The 18,535-nt window shown below is 43.2% G+C and overlaps 1 protein-coding gene across 2 annotated transcripts in view; it reads left to right on the forward strand.

Moving 5' to 3' along the window:
* nos1 (nitric oxide synthase 1 (neuronal)) overlaps positions 1-18,535 on the forward strand; it is a 71,781-nt gene that overhangs the window by 40,321 nt on the left and 12,925 nt on the right. Inside the window, exons 13-23 of one of the 2 annotated variants that reach the window (XM_041901657.2) lie at positions 3,209-3,294; positions 4,239-4,383; positions 5,494-5,598; positions 5,728-5,786; positions 6,248-6,364; positions 10,778-10,952; positions 11,609-11,744; positions 11,877-11,955; positions 12,132-12,328; positions 12,637-12,806; positions 14,852-15,062. In XM_041901657.2, coding sequence (XP_041757591.1) covers positions 3,209-3,294; positions 4,239-4,383; positions 5,494-5,598; positions 5,728-5,786; positions 6,248-6,364; positions 10,778-10,952; positions 11,609-11,744; positions 11,877-11,955; positions 12,132-12,328; positions 12,637-12,806; positions 14,852-15,062 — 1,480 coding nt within the window. The remainder of the gene's footprint in view (positions 1-3,208; positions 3,295-4,238; positions 4,384-5,493; positions 5,599-5,727; positions 5,787-6,247; positions 6,365-10,777; positions 10,953-11,608; positions 11,745-11,876; positions 11,956-12,131; positions 12,329-12,636; positions 12,807-14,851; positions 15,063-18,535) is intronic. The other variant, XM_041901658.2, reaches the window with a different exon arrangement.

Here is an 18,535-nt window from a genome sequence, read left to right on the forward strand (position 1 = left end):
TGATGGTTCGTCGGAGGGCATAGCAGGATTTCTTATAAGCGTCCAGGTTAGAGTCCCGCTCCTTGAAAGCGGCAGCTCTACCCTTTAGCTCAGTGCAGATGTTGCCTGTAATCCATGGCTTCTGGTTGGGGTATGTACGTACAGTCACTGTGGGGACGACATCATCGATGCACTTATTGATGAAGCCAGTGACTAATGTGGTGTACTCCTCAATGCTATCTGAAGAATCCCGGAACATGTTCCAGTCTGTGCTAGCAAAACAGTCCTGTAGCTTAGCATCTGCGTCATCTGAGCACTTTTTTATTAACCGAGTCACTGGTGCTTCCTGCTTTAGTTTTTGCTTATAAGCAGGAATCAGGAGGATAGAGTTATGGTCAGATTTGCCAAATGGAGGGCGAGGGAGAGCTTTGTATGCGTCTGTGTGTGGAGTAAAGGTGGTCTAGAGTTTTTTTTTTAGTTTTTTTTTTCTCTGGTTGCACATTTAACATGCTGGTAGAATGGATTTAAGTTTCCCTGCATTAAAGTCCCCGGCCACTAGGCGCGCTGCCTCTGGATGAGCGTTTTCCTGTTTACTTATGGCCTTATCCAGCTCATTGAGTGCAATCTTAATGCCATTATTGGTTTGTGGCGGTAAATAGACAGCTATGAAAAATATAAATAAACTCTCTTGGTAAATAGTGTGGTCTACAGCTTATCATAAGATACTCTACCTCAGGCGAGCAAAACCCTCGAGACTTCCTTATAATTTGATTTTGTGCACCAGCTGTTTACAAATATACACAGACCGCCACCCCTTGTCTTACCAGAGTCAGCCGTTCTATCCTGCTGATGTAGCGTATATCCCGTCAGCTGTATGTTGTCCATGTCGTCGTTCAGCCACGACTCGATGAAACATAAGATATTACAGTTTTTAATGTCCCGTTGGTAGGATAACCGTAATCTTACGTCATCTAATTTATTTTCAAATGATTGGACATTGGCTAATAGGATTGATGGAAGAGGCAGTCTACTCGTTTGCCACGGATCCTTACAAGGCACCCCGACCTACGTCCACGATGTCTCTGTCTCTTTCTCCTGCGAATGGCGGGATTTGGGCCTTGTCGGGTGTCTGTAGGATATCCTTCGTGTCCGACTCGTTGGAGAAAAAATCTTCGTCCAATACGAGGTGAGTAATCGCTGTCCTGATATCCAGAAGCTCTTTTTGGTTATAAGAGACGATGGCAGAAACATTATGTACAGAATAAATTACAAATAACGCTTAAAAACACACAATAGTACAATTGGTTAGAGGGCTGTAAAACGGCAGCCATCCTCTCCGGCGCCATCTTTTGATCCGAGCGTTCTGACCTCATGAATAATAAGATCATACACGTAACGTTAGCTAGCGAGCCAGCCAGCTAACGTTATTCTAATTCCACTGATTATAAAAAAACTCAGTCCTCTAGAAAGTGGAGAGCAACACTTATGCAGTTTTACTACGCAATACATTTAAAAAAAGCTGCATTAGACAGGATAACATACTGACCAGCTCAAATAGACAGAAGCGTGCTATATGGCAGACCAATCCGAACTCATCTGTCGGCATGTCCAGCCCACTCATTATCTCAGCCAATCATGGCTAGAGGGAAGGTTGCTGTCTTTCTGTGGCTAAACTAACTAGGCTCGTAATTTAACCATTTTATTTGTATTTACAGATGGCATACAAGCTTGTTATCAAGGCACAAAAAACACATTTTGATAAAGAAAAAAAAAAAAGTTGAGGTAGTGACCCGCGACATACGCCTAGTTTCCTGAAACCAGTCACAAATATAACATTTACGTAAGTATTCAGACCCTTTACTCTGTTTTGTTGAAGCGCCTTTGGTAGAGCTTACAGCCTCAAGTCTTCTTGGGTATGACGCTACAAGCTTGGCACACCTGTATTTGGGGAGTTTCTCCCATTCTTCTCTGCAGATCCTCTCAAGCTCTGTCAGGTCGGATGGGGAGTGTCGCTGCACAGCTATTTTCAGGTCTCTCCAGAGATGTTCGATCGCGTTCAAGTCCGGGCTCTGGCTGGGCCACTCAAGGACATTCAGAGACTTGACCCGAAGCCACTCCTGCATTGTCTTTGCTGTGTGCTTAGGGTCGTTGTCCTGTTGGAAGGTGAACCTTCGCCCCAGTCTGAGGTCCTGAGCTCTCTGGAACAGGTTTTCATCAAGGATCTCTTTACTTTGCTCCGTTCATCTTCCCCTTGATCCTGACTTGTCTCCCAGTCCCTGCCGCTGAAAAACATTCCCACAGCATGATGCTGCCACCACCATGTGTCACCGTAGGGATGGCACCAGGTTTCCTCCAGACGTGGTGCTTGGCATTCAGGCCAAAGAGTTCAATCTTGGTTTCGTCCGACCGAAGAATGTCGTTTCTGATGGTCTGAGAGTCCTTTAGGTGCCTTTTGCCAAACTCCAAGCGGGCTGTCGTGCCTTTTACTGAGGAGTGGCTTCCGCCTGGCCTGATTGGTGGAGTGCTGCAGAGACAGTTGTCTTTCTGGAAGGTTCTCCCATCTCTACAGAGGAACTCTGGAGCTCTGTCAGAGTTTCTTGGTCACCTCCCTAACAGCCCTTCTCCCCCAATTGCTCAGTTTGGCCAGGCGGCCAGCTCTAGGAAGAGTCTTGGTGGTTCCAAACTTCTTCCCCAGATCTGTGCCTCAACACAATCCTGTCTCGGAGCTCTACGGAAAATTCCTTCGACCTCATGGCTTGGTTTTTGTTCTGACATGCACTCAACTGTGGGACCTTATATAGACAGGTGTGTGCCTTTCCAAATCATGTCCAATCAAATTGAATTTACCACAGGTGGACTCCAATCAAGTTATAGAAACATCTCAAGGATGATCAATGGAAACAGGATGCCCCTGAGCTCAATTTCGAGTCTTATAGCAAAGGGTCTGAATACTTATGGAAATAGGTATTTCAGTTTTTTATTTTAAATACATTTGCAAAAATGTCTAAACCTGTTTTCGCTTTGTCGTTATGGGGTATTGTGTGAAGATTTGTATTTATTGAATCCATTTTAGAATAAGGCTGTAACGTAACAAAAGGGAAGGGGTCTGAATATTTCCGAATGCACTGTATTTGACCCCAGGTCAGGGTCAGAATGTCATTTTAAATGTACAGTAACGTCATCCACTGACCTGTATGTTAAGCCTATTGTGAATCTCTCTCTACTACAGGCTGACCCGTGGAATAACCATGTGTGGAAAGTTAACAATGGGACACCCACCAAGAAAAGAGCCATCGGCTTCAAGAAACTGGCCAAGTGAGTAGAGAGAGAGGTCTTTTCATTACGCCTTAGGACAACATTATGCTTCACCTAGATTGTGGTTAGAGGTCGCCCATGTAGTCCTGCTTGCTTTTTATAGACTGAAGTGCCCACTTGTTTCCTAATCGTCCATTTGGGACTAAGAACTACTACTAAATATACCATGTTAGTGATTTTGTATCTTATTAGTTCACTGTAATGTCCAGAGTTCTCAACTGACATGGAAATGTATTGTACATGTTGTCTATTTATAGTCTTTGTAATATCAAGACTCTGGATTATTCACTATACAACTAGTAATATAACATATCACCAAGATTTTCCAAAACAGAGATCTATGGTTCTTCGGTTGAAGGGTGCAATTGTAGTATAGGGCGGCCAGCTGGTCGCCTTATGTCTGTTTATCCTCCATTTGCTTCTATTCTCCTTTTTTTGCCACTCGATGAATGGGATGAAACGAGGTAGTGGTACAGACACAGGGAGGAGAGGAAGCTGATCTACTCAACGGTGTAATTCACTCAATCAACCCCTAAGGGAGTAATCAGAACAATGGTGAAAAAGAAGAGTTTTGCTTTTTACTTTCTTTCGTGCGTTGGGTGGGTTCTGAGCTATTATTGGAATTGCCCCGAGGATACGACGAGCTATGATTGCCATCCGCTGTTTAGTCATGACGTGCAGCACTGCCTGTCTGCTCGAGCGAACCACACGAGTGCAGAAGGAAGCTAGTAAGCATCTGAGTTTAGAAGACTTTGGGGGGGGCTTGTGGTGTAACAAGGTCTGTTTTGCCCTTGATCACTGGTGCCTATGATTTAACTTCAGTTTATTTCTGGTTACATGATATAAAACCTTTCATGAATGAACCATTTTAAAATGTTTATTTATAGCCATTTTATTATGTTGTGAATTATAAATGTCTTGTCTCTGTCTGTGTGTGTGTGCAGGGCTGTGAAGTTTTCAGCCAAGCTAATGGGCCAGGCCATGGCTAAGAGGGTCAAAGCCACTATACTATTCGCCACCGAGACCGGAAAGTCTCAAGACTATGCAAAAACCTTATGTGAGATTTTCAAGCATGCCTTTGACGCAAAGGTAACTTTTTTTTTATATATATATATATATATATATAGCTACCACAGAAGTTGAATAGGAGTTGGTGTCATGTCTATTTTTGATGCTATCTTGAATGGAACATATAAAAAAGCCTACTTCAAAACATCCCCCTTAACCCCTTTTGAGATTTTGAAGCAGGCCTTTTGAGGCAAAGGTAAACCACACAAGTTGACTGAGTTTGTCTTTTTTTTTTTGGGACGTTATTGAATGACAAAGCTGAGGCCCGCAGATTTGAAAAGAGCGAGGAGACAGTTTTCACACCACGAAGGAGAAGTTACACGGAAATGTGTCTTTTGTCACTTTCCCATTCCCTCTCATGCAGCAAAGCGCCAGGGGCCACAGCGGCGGAATCAACCCAGCCAAGCGTTGAGCTGTAGTTTAAGATAAGATCATAAAACACTGCGGGCTGTGTAAATGTGTTTGAAAAAAATCACAATAGAAACACACAGCTCTTCGGCTCTCAATCATCTAGTGTTTCCCTCCAGGACATCACGTCTTCTGTTTCCTCTTCCTATTTGTTAATGTAATCAATCATACGAGAGCAAAGGATCTTGTTGTACTTGAGTCAGACAGGCTGACGCAGAGGGGATGAATGACTGTGCTGGGTTGTGCGTTTCCTCTTTTCCTCTCGGTCTTGTCCATCCCCTGTTTCCAACTCGTTCTCTCGGCATGATGGCCAGTAGGCACGAAGGCTGCTGGAGTCAGATGGCGAGTCGGATGCCTGGGTGTTAATTGTATCGCAGCACATTATCACCTTGTTAATGCAAGGACATGGTGTTCATTAGATACTAGTGCTCTATGACCTCAGGTCCTGGGCTCAGGACCGTGTGGAATGTTTATGTGGTTGAAGAGAAGGGGGTAGAGGCTTCCTGGTCATTTGAAATGTTTTGTCCTTTAATATGTCTCTGTGGTATTTTTGGTAACTGAGTATTTTTTTGTCTTGACTATCTGCTGTTTTTTGTTTGTGGGAAAATTAAATAACTGTTCAAATGTTTTATTTCAAAATGTCTCTGGTTCACATCACAATGATGACATCGTGTCATGAAATGTGGATATTTTGATTGACACACTCATGTTCCACTACTATAGGTGATGTCAATGGATGAGTACGACATGGTGGACCTGGAGCATGAAACACTCGTGTTGGCGGTGACCAGCACCTTTGGCAACGGAGATCCACCTGAAAATGGAGAGGTATGATTGACCAGTGCTGTGTGTGTTTGATTCCCACAACTACAGTATATACCATCTGTAATTTGGTTACATTTACATAAGGTAAACCTGCAAGTGATTGACTGAGTGTGTTTTCCTGTTTGGGTGTAGAAATTCGGAGCTGCCTTGATGGAGATGAGACATCCCACATCTAACACCGAGGACAGAAAGTGAGAGCCCATTCAAACAGAGCATGTTTACATGGGATGCGTCCCAAATGACACCATATTCCCTATATAGTACACTACTTTTGACCAGGGCCCATAGTGGATAGTGCACTATATCGGGAATAGGGTGCCAATTGGGATGCAATCATGGCTGCAAGTAATCCTCAGACATCCTCATACAGATTCACAGCGTTACTTCTCAACACTTAACTGCGATGGATCTTTTTTTGTGGGAGGGAGTGTACCATCTCTTGCCCTTGTGCCCTTGAGTAAGACCATTAAGCCCTAAAATTGCTCCAGGGGTGCTGCACTGCGACTGACCCTGTGCTCCTCCAATAATGGGTGTTTGTTTTTTGCCTGGGGTTGGGAGGAGAGCAGAAGTATTTATGTCTCTGCAATGGACTAATAAAGTACTATTCTATACTGAGAGTGTACATGTTGTCCCTGTGTCTCCTCTCTCTCAGGAGTTACAAGGTGCGTTTCAACAGCGTGTCCTCCTACTCAGACACCCGCAAATCCTCCAGTGACGAACCTGAGCCCAGGGTCAACTTTGAGAGCACCGGGCCCCTCGCCAACGTCAGGTACAGTAAGCAAGCCCAAGCTTATGTCACACAAAATCCGCTTGGATTTAAGGGCTAGATTCTATCAGATCCGCACTAGGCGACACCCGCATAGGCATCGGAGGTGGAACTGCATTAGAGCTGTCAAATCCACAAGCGGCTCCTTGCGTTACCTTATAGCGGACACTGCCATTGGATGCAATGAAACCACACCCGACTTTATAATTCGACAAATCCCATGCAGCCGTGTTAGAAGTTCATGCAGCCGCGGTACGTTCAAACACACTAATGTATGATGTTCTATTGTCTACACCTTGATTAGACATAGGCTATAAATCCCCTCCATCCAAATTAAAACATGCAATAGCCTGTCATTATATCTATCATCGATAGGGCCGACACTTTCTATTGCCGTTTTGAACTTCTAACGTGGTAGGGATAGTAAGGAAGAGAGTGGTTTGTGACACATAAGCAGCCACTCACCAATTTGTCAATTAATACCTCAGTTATACCTCCAACACTGCCAAAACATCAGCTATGCCGATGTCAGCCAACGCATGTTAAAAGCAGATTCTGCTTGAGTCTAGGCCTAAATATATTTTTTAAGATACATCCAGACGTGAGTACAGGTGATAGCCAAGGTGTTTGAACTGATATGACAGGGAGACAAACCCCTCTGTCTGAGGAGAACCCCAGGACATGTCTTCTTAAACCTGATGTGTTTTGATGGGTGTACGGCGATGGGAATGTCTCCTTTTACCATCTCCACCTCTCAGTGTTTGCGAACACAGACGGGACATCTGGTTCAAGATAACACATAAACATCACTCTCTGACAGTGATAACCAGTGCCCCCGCACATTGACTCTGTACCGGTACCCCCTGTATATAGCCTTCCTACTGTTATTTTATTTTACTGCTGCTCTTTAATTATATTCTATTTTTTACTTAACACTTTTATTTTTTTTATTTTTTTCTTAAACTGCATTGTTGGTTATGGGCTTGTAAGTAAGCGTTTCACTGTAATGTCTACACCTGTTGTATTCAGCGCATGTGGCAAATACAATTTGATTTGAACTCATCCCTTTATACTACCTGTCTGTATAGAGTTCTGTGAATACTGAGGAAGGAAGAAAGCTCTTTTGAGTAATCTCCTTGTATGTAGATAGATATATTGATTTGACAATTTCATAAACAATACAACCACGCATTTAAAATCATCGAAGATGACACAAATGTTTTTAAAAACATATTTTCATTGTGGTCCTTTTTAAATAAATAAATGGTTCAAACAAATGACAAACAAACATAGTGGGCCTAGACTACATAGTATACCTAGCTTACTAGGCATACTTGGGTAACACGTTTAAGACATAACAAAACAAAGGACAGGACGACATTGTCATACCCATAGAGTATGACTCCCTCAGTAGATCAGCGATCTCAGGCTCCTAAACTGAGTTAGATAATGGTGATGCAGTTGATGCCAGATGATGGTGATGTCTGGTTGTCTGAATCAAATCACTGTGTTTGCATGCCTGTGTACGTGTCGTTCTCTCTCTCTCGTTTTCTCTCTCTTGTTCGTTCTCTCTCTCTCGTTTTCTCTCTCTTGTTCGTTCTCTCTCTCTCTCGTTCTCTCTCTCGTTCGCGCTCTCTCGCGCTCGCTTTCTTGTTCTCTCTCGCTCTCTCGTTCTCTCTCTTGTTCTCTCGCTCTGTCTCGCTCTCTCTCTCTCGCTCTCTCTCTCGCTTACTTTGGATATTTACACTATTAACATAATTAAAATAATAATCATAAATATTGTCAACGGGACAACAGTAACAACAATAACCAAGAGTCAAAATAACCATTGAACAATAACAATATAGAGGACATATGCAGGTTTTCCTGTGTCTACCCTTCTCAATGGCAAGGCTGTGCTCACTGAGCCTGTACTTTGTCAAGGTTTTTTAAAGGTTTTGATCAGTAACCATGGTCAAATAGTTAGCCACGGTGTACTGTCGATTTAGGGCCAGATAGCACTGCATTTTACTTTGTGCTTGTGTTTCCCAATAACCAATGTAGTTTTGTTTTGACTGTGTTGTAATTTGGTTTATTCTGATTGATTGGATGTTCTGTGTTAGTAGAACATGTTTGTGAACTCAGCCCCAGGACCAGCTGGATGAAGGGACTATTTTCTTTGCTCAGCTCTTGGCATTGCAGGGCTTGGTAATGATATGAGAGGGGGTCACTGTATTTTAGATGTTTCCAAAACTTAATTGCTCTTTTATGAGTTTTTATTATTAGTGGATATTGGCCTAATGCTGCCCTGCATGCATTATTTGCAGTTTTCCTCTGGACATGTAGGAGAATCTTACAGAACACTGCATGCAGGGTTTCAATGGGGTGTTTGTCCCATTTGGTGAAATCTTGTTTTGTAAGTGGACCCCACACCTCGCTGCCATAAAGTGCAATTGGTTCAATGACACATTCAATTAGTTTTAGCCAAATTTGAATAGGTATTTCAATTTGAATTCGTTTTTTAATGGCGTAGAATGCCCTGCGTGCTTTCTCTCTATTCATTCACTGCATCATATAGGTGTCCAGTTGAGATTATTTTTAAACCTAAGTAATTGTAGTGTGTGCAGTACTCTATATATTTTGTACCAATTGAGAACTTTGGTCTAATTCCCTGAAATCTGGATCTTCTCTGGAAAGTCATTATTTTAGTATTTTTGGGGTTTACTGCCAGGGCCCAGGTCTGGCAGTACTGCTCTAGCAGGTCCAGGCTCTGCTGTAGGCCATGTGCTGTGGGTGACAGCAGGCACAGGTCATCTGCGAAGGGCAGGCATTTAACCTCTGAATTGTGGAGACTAACACCAGGGGCTGGGGATTTTTCTAGAATAGTGGCCAATTCGTTTATGTAAATATTGAAGAGTGCAGGGCTCAGATTGCAACCCTGGCGAAGGCTTCGCCCCTGGTTAAAGAATTATGTTATTTTCTTGCCAATTTTGATGCTGCATGTATTGCCACGTATTGATTTAATTATGTCATGTTTTACCCCCTACACCACTTTCAATAACTTTGTAGAACAGTCCTGTATGCCAAATAGAATCAAAAGCTTTTTGGAAGTCGATAAAGCAAGCGTACATTTTGGTATTATTTTGGTGGACATGTTTATCTATCAGGGTGTGTAGGGTGTAAATATGATCGGTCTTGCGATGTTTTGGTATAAATCCAATTTGGCTTTTACTCGACATTGTGCTTATTAAGGAAGTTTGGAACTCTTACATTTATAATACTACAGAAAACCTTCCCCAGGTTACTGTTCACACACATGCCTCTGTAATTGTTAGGGTCAAATTTGTCTCTGTTCTTAAAGATTGGGGTTATGAGTCCTTGATTCCAGATGTCAGGGAAATAACCTACACTCAGGATCAAATTAAACAGTTTTAATATAGCCAATTGACATTTTGCACTAGTGAATTTGAGCATCTCATTTAGGATGCCATCTGGTCCACATGCTTTTTTTAATTTGAGGGCCTGAAGTTTCTTATAGAGCTCCTGGTCAGTAATTGGGGAGTCCAATGGATTTGGATTGTCCTTTATAGCTTTTTCTAATCCATTCAACTTCTCATGAATTTGGCATTGTTCTGCATTTGTGTCAATTTTAACGGTGTTGTAGAGTGTTTTAAAATGGGTTGTCCATATGTCACCATTTGTATCGCTAATTCCTTTTGTTTTGATTTTTTTAAAAGTTTTTTCAAATTTTGCCAGAAGTTGTTTGTGTTTATGGACTCCTCAATTAGTGCCAGCTGCTTGCTGTTGTACTGTGCTTTTTTTGGTTCTGAGTGTACGTTTATAGAGTTTTAAAGTCTCACAGTAATGAAGGCGTAATTCACCATTATTTGGGTCTCTGTGCTTTTGGTTTGATTGTTCTAAGTTTTTTCCTTATAATTTTACAATCTGCATCAAACCAGTTGTCATCTGTGGTCTTTATTGTATTGTTTTGTTTTTTATCCATTTTAGTTGTGCTTCTTTTGCCGTTTGCCTAAATAAATAAATATAAATATATATATATATATTAGTTGATGTTTTTTACTGCTAGATTGATGCCTTCTTTACTGTGAGTGAATGTGGTATCCAGAAAGTTATCTAAGAGTGTTTGGATATTTTGGTTACTGGTTGCTTTCTGGTATTCTTCTGTGCTGTTTTGGGCCCATCTGTATGAATTTCTGATGTTGTACAGCTTACTGGGCTGTGAATGTGTGGTTGTTTCCATGTCTGTTCTTTTGAGGAACAACGGAATTTGGCTGTGATCTCTCGTTCTCTCTCTCTCTCGTTCTCTCTCTCTGTCGTTCTCTCTCGCTCTCTCTCGTTCTCTCTCTCTCGCTCTTGTTCTCGCTCTCTTGTTCTCTCTCTCTTGTTCTCTCTCTCTCGTTTTCTCTCTCTCTCCAGGTTCTCAGTGTTTGGCCTTGGCTCAAGGGCCTACCCACACTTCTGTGCTTTTGCCCACGCTGTGGACACGCTGTTCGAGGAGCTAGGGGGGGAGCGCATCCTACGCATGGGGGAGGGAGATGAGCTGTGTGGCCAGGAGGAGTCCTTCAGAAACTGGGCCAAGAAGGTTTTCAAGGTGGGGTGACTGGGGGAGTCCTTATGGGGCATGTAACACGCGCACACACATGCATGAACGTGTAATGCACACACACACACACACACACACACTCTAATGGTAAAGGTCTTAGTAATGGACTATACACAGCTGTATTTGCATCAGAGAATGCTGCCACACCTGGTGTTATGTATGACATGCCCACAGGTGTCTGCATGATATGGACTGTTATATTCAGTTGTAAATTAGGAACAACTCCCACACTCTGACACTCTGGTCTGTTGAATCATTTGTTCTTTGTCGAGGTAATGTTTCAGGCAGCCAAATCTTGTAGTGTTCTATCACGTTACACTACTTCAATGATTTTAATTGACACACACTGTAAATTATGGTCTCACTTTGTGTGCAGGCCAGGAGATTCTCTTTCTTGATTTCATTCATAAATAATCTCTAAGAAAATATTTTTAAAGACCTTTCAGCTATAAAAGACAGAGCTTTGAATAATTGTCCTTATAAAAGCATGTGGTCTAACATGTGCTGTGAAAAAGAGCTTTGAATACATTTTAGTCATTTAGCAGACGCTCTTATCCAGAGCGACTTAGTTAGTGAGTGCATACATTTATTTAATTTTTTTCATACTTGTCCTTACAAGCGCCTATGTTTGTCTGTCTGTGAAGGCTGCCTGTGACGTGTTCTGCATTGGCGACGTGAACATCGAGAAGGCACACGATTTGTTGATCAGTAACGATCGAAGCTGGAAGAAGAGTAGGTTCCGCCTCACCTACACAGCTGAGGCCGCTGCACTAACACAAGGTAAACCCTGTTTCAATGAACTTTTTCAACAAAATATAACCTTTTAGTTCTAATGTAGCCTCCGTAAACCCTTTTATAAGGCTTCCAAAGTCATATATTGATTCTTCATATTGTGAATGTGTCCTCGAACAGCACTATACAGCATCCACAAGAAGAAGGTCTATGGAGCCAAGATCTTACAGAGCGAAAACCTACAAAGTTCCACATCCAAGTGGGTGGATTTTGTTACAATACAATACTGTAGACTAGACTGGAGAACATATTGAAATAGGACTTTTCTTAGTCTCAATCAGTTGTAGAAAATTCTACTTCATACGCAAAATGTTACTGTATAACTCCAAACTGTACAATAGTTCCAAACTGTAACCACAGTGCTGAATCCCCTAGCAGTCGCTCCACCATATTTGTTCGACTTCACACAAATAACGAGGACAGCCTGATGTACCAGCCCGGCGACCATCTGGGCATCTTCCCTGGCAACCATGAGGACCTGGTTACGGCCCTTATAGAGAAATTAGAGGACGCCCCACCTGTCAATCAGATCGTCAAGGTGGAGTTCCTAGAGGAGAGAAACACAGCCCTGGGTTAGTAGTGTACTGGGTCATAGTTTCATATTCTTAGATAGCAATGAAAAATACCCTTTCAGACAAAAACATGACCTTGGCCTGAACACCCTTGGGAAAAGAGGTATTCTAACCTCAATGGGATTTCCTTGTTAAATAAATCGAATAAAGCCGAGTTTGATACCAGATGCAATCCGCCTAAGTGATTTAGGGTAACGTAATGCACAAAAAAGGCTAATACTGTACTATTAAATGATCTAATATTACAGTTTTGATGCATCTCTTCTGGTGTTTTATTAGCCTGTTGTATTTCTTTTTTCCTTCTGAAGGTGTGATCAGTAACTGGTTAGAGGAGCCTCGGATTCCCCCCTGCACCATCTACCAGGCCTTCCAGTACTTCCTGGACATCACCACGCCCCCCAGCCCTGTCCTGCTGCAGCAGTTTGCCTCCCTCGCCACCAATGACAAGCAGAGGAAGAAGCTGGAGACCCTCAGTAAGGTAATTTACATTTTAGTCATTTAGCAGACGCTCTTATCCAGAGCGACTTAGTAAGTGAGTGCATACATTTTCATACTGGCCCCCCGTGGGAAACAAACCCACAGCCCTGGCGTTGCTAGCGCCAACTGAGCTACAGGGGACTATAATGAAGGGTTTTAACCATGTAGTTCAGTACAGTTTATCTGAAGGAATTCAGTGATAGGACACACCCTGGTACTGTTATCTGAAGTAATTCAGTCAGTGTTAGGAAGACCCATGCTACCGACCTTGGTTACTCTCCCCATTGAGCAGTAGACTGAATCACGGTGACATCCAGGTGTTTACTACCAATATAAAAAAAATATATATTGTGTAGGCTGCTATCCGACTCTAAATAAAATCATGTGGGATGGACCAAATTCGCCACGTTATCTACCGCCGGCGACATGAGATTCAGCCGCCCAGTGGGAAGCAACTCGCGTTGGGAAACACCTTGATACAACACCGGTGCACTGGTAATTCGCACTGGCTTGTTGTGCTTCCCGTGGGCAGTAAGTAATGTTAGCTAATAATATGTATGGTGACCAATATTACACATTTTCTCCCTCGCCCATCGAAATAAACATAACTTTCTTTTACCAGTTTTAGCCACAGATGAAAGGGGGAAACTTGCACCAGGCTGTTGCTGCTGGCTAGCCAGCATGGGTTGGTAGGTTTGTTTGAATTCTAAGCAGAGATAATGGCGGAATTGAGGCTTTCTCTACCGTCTCTGGTCTTAGTTCAGACTGTGGGTGTGGTCGATGAACTGTCACTCCAAATGTATTGACCAATAGTAACCGATTTTTGTTGCCCCACCTGCACGTGAACATTGGTTCAACAATGAAAGCATAGGAAAAAAAGTACTGTAACCGTAGAAATCTGAGTCGAAGGGAAGACCTGAGAAAGTCAAATGTAGGTGAGGAAAACCTGCAAACAATGTGAAGCAGATGGATGTAAATGACATAAACATATTTAATTGAAATAAAATCCTGTTGTCTTCTTTTTCCCATCAATATCGTTTATTTTTGGCTTGCAATACCTTGATTCTTTTTTGTTTACAATTTTGACGTTTTTGCATACTATATTATGTTTCCTCTCAATACGTATTGGACTTTACAATATTAATTTTTTCGTTTCAAAAATCCCAAAGTTTTTTTAATCATTTAATGTGATGCCATAGACTTTGCTCTTGTTAAAAATAACCTTACAGTAGGTCAGTTTTGGCTGGTGCAGACACCATGGAATTTAAGCCCCGCGCGGGCCTGGTAACCCACAGACATATTCTCTCCCCATACAGTGACTCCCACAGAAGAAGAAAAAGCACGTCCATTTTTGTCAATGTGTTAAAAACGTTACGTTGGCCAAGTGAGTGAGTGACTCACTCTTCATGGTTCAACTCATTCTCAAAAAACAAGAAAAGAGAAAGATAAGGGTGGAGGAATAATAAACAAACATCAAGCCAGGTGGGGCGGCAGGTAGCTTAGTGGTTAAGAGCGTTGTGCCAGTAACCGAAAGGTCGCTGGTTCTAATCCCCGAGCCGACTAGGTGAAAAATCTGTCGACGTGCCCTTGAGCAAGGCACTTAACCCTAATTGCTCCTGTAAGTCGCTCTGGATAAGAGCGTCTGCTAAATGACTTAAATGTAAAAAAGCCACAGTGGGATCTTTAGCTACTGGCTGTCCTTACTGTTTTCCCTTGTCTGTTCAACTCCAGACCTGCGTGGCCCCCAGTGTCTGTGGGTTACACAAGGTACTCAGGCTAAGTTTAGACGATGACTAAAGCCGGAAAGCCAAATATATGTAAAGTCTATAATACATAATTTCATCATCACATCAGGAGAGGCATTAGATTAGCTTGTTGTGAGTGCCGCGTCTAACTGGAATATGTCTCACCTCTTCACCACCTCTAGGTGCGTGGAGTTGGAGAAACAACCATAATAACTCCTTTTCTCTGAAGCAATACTTAATTTTTTATTGTATATTGAACGTACAAAACAAAGACATACCTCCTCTCCTCTTTCCTCTCCAGGGCTTACAGGAGTATGAGGAGTGGAAGTGGTACAACAACCCGACCATGGTGGAGGTGTTGGAGGAGTTCACCTCTATTCAGATGCCATCCACCCTGCTGCTGACCCAGCTGCCTTTGCTCCAGCCCAGATACTACTCCATTAGCTCCTCACCAGACGTCCACCCTGGGGAGATACACCTGACCGTGGCCGTAGTGTCATACAAAACCAGGGGTAAGGGCTGACTGCTAGGCTGGATGAATTTCCCCATAATCACCTGATCTTCGGTCGGTCCCTGTCCGCTAGGGGTTGACCTTTATAGACAGATACAGCATACTTTTACTAGCCGTTTCAACATGGCTATGAAGGGACTCCAGCACCAGAGGTACAGTAAGAGCTTACCGCCGGGCTGGGCACCAGGTGGGCGAGAGTTGGCACTTTTGAAACCAATCCATTGGTGAATTCCGCCCACCTGGTACGCTGAAGGAGCATTGCTATGATATGAGGCTATGCAGCACCATGTTAACACTGACACAGCTAAATGTAGTGGAGATATTGGGGGTGGTGCTGTTCTAAGATATGGTAGCTAATTGAATGAGTCAACCTTTCTGGAGCAACCTTAAGGGAGTTGAAAGCAAAATGGAGTTGAAAGTTATCTTGGAAAACCAGCTTGTGTTTTAGGGCAGCTCTACCACCTTTTGGAATCACAACAGTACTTAATCACTACATGAACAAACATCCAAGCTGGTTTTAACTGCAGAGCATAATGTGTGGTTAAATTTGCTGCAAACCCTAATACCGTAATTATGGACTATGTGCAATATTGCACATTATAAAACTGGTTGTTTGGATGCTGATTGGACATGCAGCATTCCAAGCCTGATATGATTTAACTGGATAGAACCCAAATGCAGACAAGTACACCAAGCCAGAGAAGTTTTAACAGGTTTATTATAATGTTCAATAGTCCAGGTTTCCAATAAATGGGGAAGAGCAAGTCCAGGTTACAGGGAGGGTACAGATCCAGGTCAGGGCAGGTGTGGTACCGTAATGTCCTAGTGTCCGTGGTGAGTCCAAAGGAGAGGCCCGATAGTGAAGAGCAGGATGGTGGTGGCAGGAGTGAAGCGGAGGCAGGAGTCAGGTTCCAAATATCTGTGGCACAGGAGAAAAAGTAAATAAACAGTCCAAAAAACACAAGAGCGAAAACAGACAGGTTGAGTCGGCAGCGAGACTAACATGGTTGTCTTGACTATGATCTGACGATGAGTGGAAAGTTTGACCGGGTCTTAAAGGCTGAGGTGATTATGGTGAATGAGCTGCAGCTGGAACCCTGACTCCCGCACACCAGACTTCACTCCTGCAATCAAGGACAGACAGAGGGGAGGGGGAGAGCAGAGAGAGAGCTACCTAGCAGCAGTAGGCCTAACAAAGCCATGCTGTATTGGCCATCAGACATACTTTTGCCTGCTGACGGTTCCATCTGAAAATGAAAATGTTTACATTTTTGTCATTTAGCAGACGCTCTTATCCAGAGCGACTTACAGTTAGTGAGTACATACATTATTTTTCATACTGGCCCCCCGTGGGAATCGAACCCACAACCCTGGCGTTGCAAACGCCATGCTCTACCAACTGAGCTACATCCCTGCCGGCCATTCCCTCCCCTACCCTGGACGACGCTGGGCCAATGGGTCTCCCGGTCGCGGCCGGCTACGACAGAGCCTGGTTTCGAACCAGGATCTCTAGTGGCACAGCCACTGCGCCACTCGGGAGGCTGCACCTCCATAAGAATATCATGTTCATGTTGCTGTCCGAATCATCTCTTGTATTTATCATAACTCGCACATAATTTCCCCTTGCTTCCAGCCTTCCATTTAGTTTGGTATAGCGAGGATTAATATAAGCCTCTCTGTCTGCCTATTCGACCTCGGAAACAATGTTTCACTTTTGATTTTCGATCTCTGGAATAGTGAGTGAACGGTGCCTAGCCCAGATGAGATGAGACAACTTTTTCAGAGCCAGGTGAAATCACACATCAACGTCATTATCATGGACATATCCAAGTAAATGCCAATAGGAAAAAAAATAAAAAAGAAGCTGAAACAAACAAAAATGCAGCTTGTGTACTGTCATTCCAGGTTCGATGTTTGACGTGACTGAGTTAGCTGAAGTTGGCTAGCTAGCTAGCAAGTGACAAGAACGTTATCCAGCCTGCATAGCAACCATTTTGTTTAGAACTGATGACCAGTCCTTTTGCATAGCAACTATGCAAAAATGATTAAAGACTCTGTCACCTCTGTAGCAACATGGCCAAAATAACAAACTAGATTTTTGGGCTGTGGCGGTCATGAAATTTTGTCCGCTGGTGATTGTCAAGCAAATAACTGCCGGTCTCACGGTAATTGACTGTTAATTAACAAACATGTTTAGCATCTCCTGGCTTCCACGCATAGCCTACAAGCCACTGATGCATACCTTTTTGGAACGTCTATGTTTTAAAATGGCCTACACCATCACAATAAATCAATTATTTATTTTAGACCGGTCAAAAGAAACATAATATGAAGAAAATGTAGTCTATTTCAGAAGAACAGAATAGCATACTCTGAGTTGTCCATATGTTAGGCCCTGATCTGGCGATGCCAAATGGCTGCGGGCTACATTAGTTCATTTAGCAGACAAGGTTTGCTTAGAAGCCTGTGGCATTATTTTATAGTATGAAGAATACAATTGAACATAAATGAATAAAATAGAAAGGATATTTTCTCCAAACAATTTCAGAGGGAGTGCGCACATGTGGCTATTCTGCGTTGAGCGGTTAACAAAGAAACCGGTCCTCCTACAGTGCATTCGGAAAGTGTTCAGACCCTTTACTCAGTACGTTCTTGAAGCACCTTTGGCAGTGATTACAGCCTTGCGTCTTCTTGGGTATGACGCTACAAGCTTGGCACACCTGTATTTGGAGGTTCTCCCATTCTTCTCTGCTATTTTCAGGTATCTCCAGAGATGTTTGATCGGGTTCAAGTCCAGGATCTGGTTGGGCCACTCAAGGACATTCAGAGACTTGTCCCGAAGCCCCTTCTGCATGGTCTTGGCTGTGTGCTAGGGTCGTTGTCCTATTGGAAGGTGAACGTTCGCGCCAGTCTGAGGTCCTGTGCGCTCTGGAGCTGGTTTTCGTCAAGGATCTCTCTGTACTTTGCTCCATTAATCTTTCCTTTGATCGTGATTATTCTCCCAGTCCCTTCTGCTGAAAAACATCCCCACAGCATGATGTTGCCACCACCATGCTTCACCATAGCAATGGTGCCAGGTTTCCATCAGACGTGACGCTTGGCATTCAGGACAGAGTTCAATCTTGGTTTCATCAAACCAGAAAATCTTGTTTCTCATGGTCTGAGAGTCCTTTAGGTGCCTTTTGGCAAACTCCAAGCAGGCTGTCATGTGACTTTTACTGAGGAGTGTCTTCTGTTTGGCCACTCTACCATAAAGGCCTGATTGGTGGAGTGCAGCAGAGATGGTTGTCTTTCTGGAAGGTTTTCCCATCTCCACAGATGAACTCTGGAGCACCGACAGTGTGACCATCGGGTTCTTGGTCACCTCCCTGACCAAGGCCCTTCTCCCCCGATTGCTCAGTTTGGCCGGGCGGTGGTTCCAAACTTCTTCGATTTAAGAATGATGTAGGCCACTGTGTTCTTGGGGACCTTCAA

The sequence above is a fragment of the Coregonus clupeaformis genome, chromosome 16 (assembly GCF_020615455.1).
Source record: "Coregonus clupeaformis isolate EN_2021a chromosome 16, ASM2061545v1, whole genome shotgun sequence".
In the NCBI taxonomy this organism is placed as follows: Eukaryota; Metazoa; Chordata; class Actinopteri; order Salmoniformes; family Salmonidae; genus Coregonus; species Coregonus clupeaformis.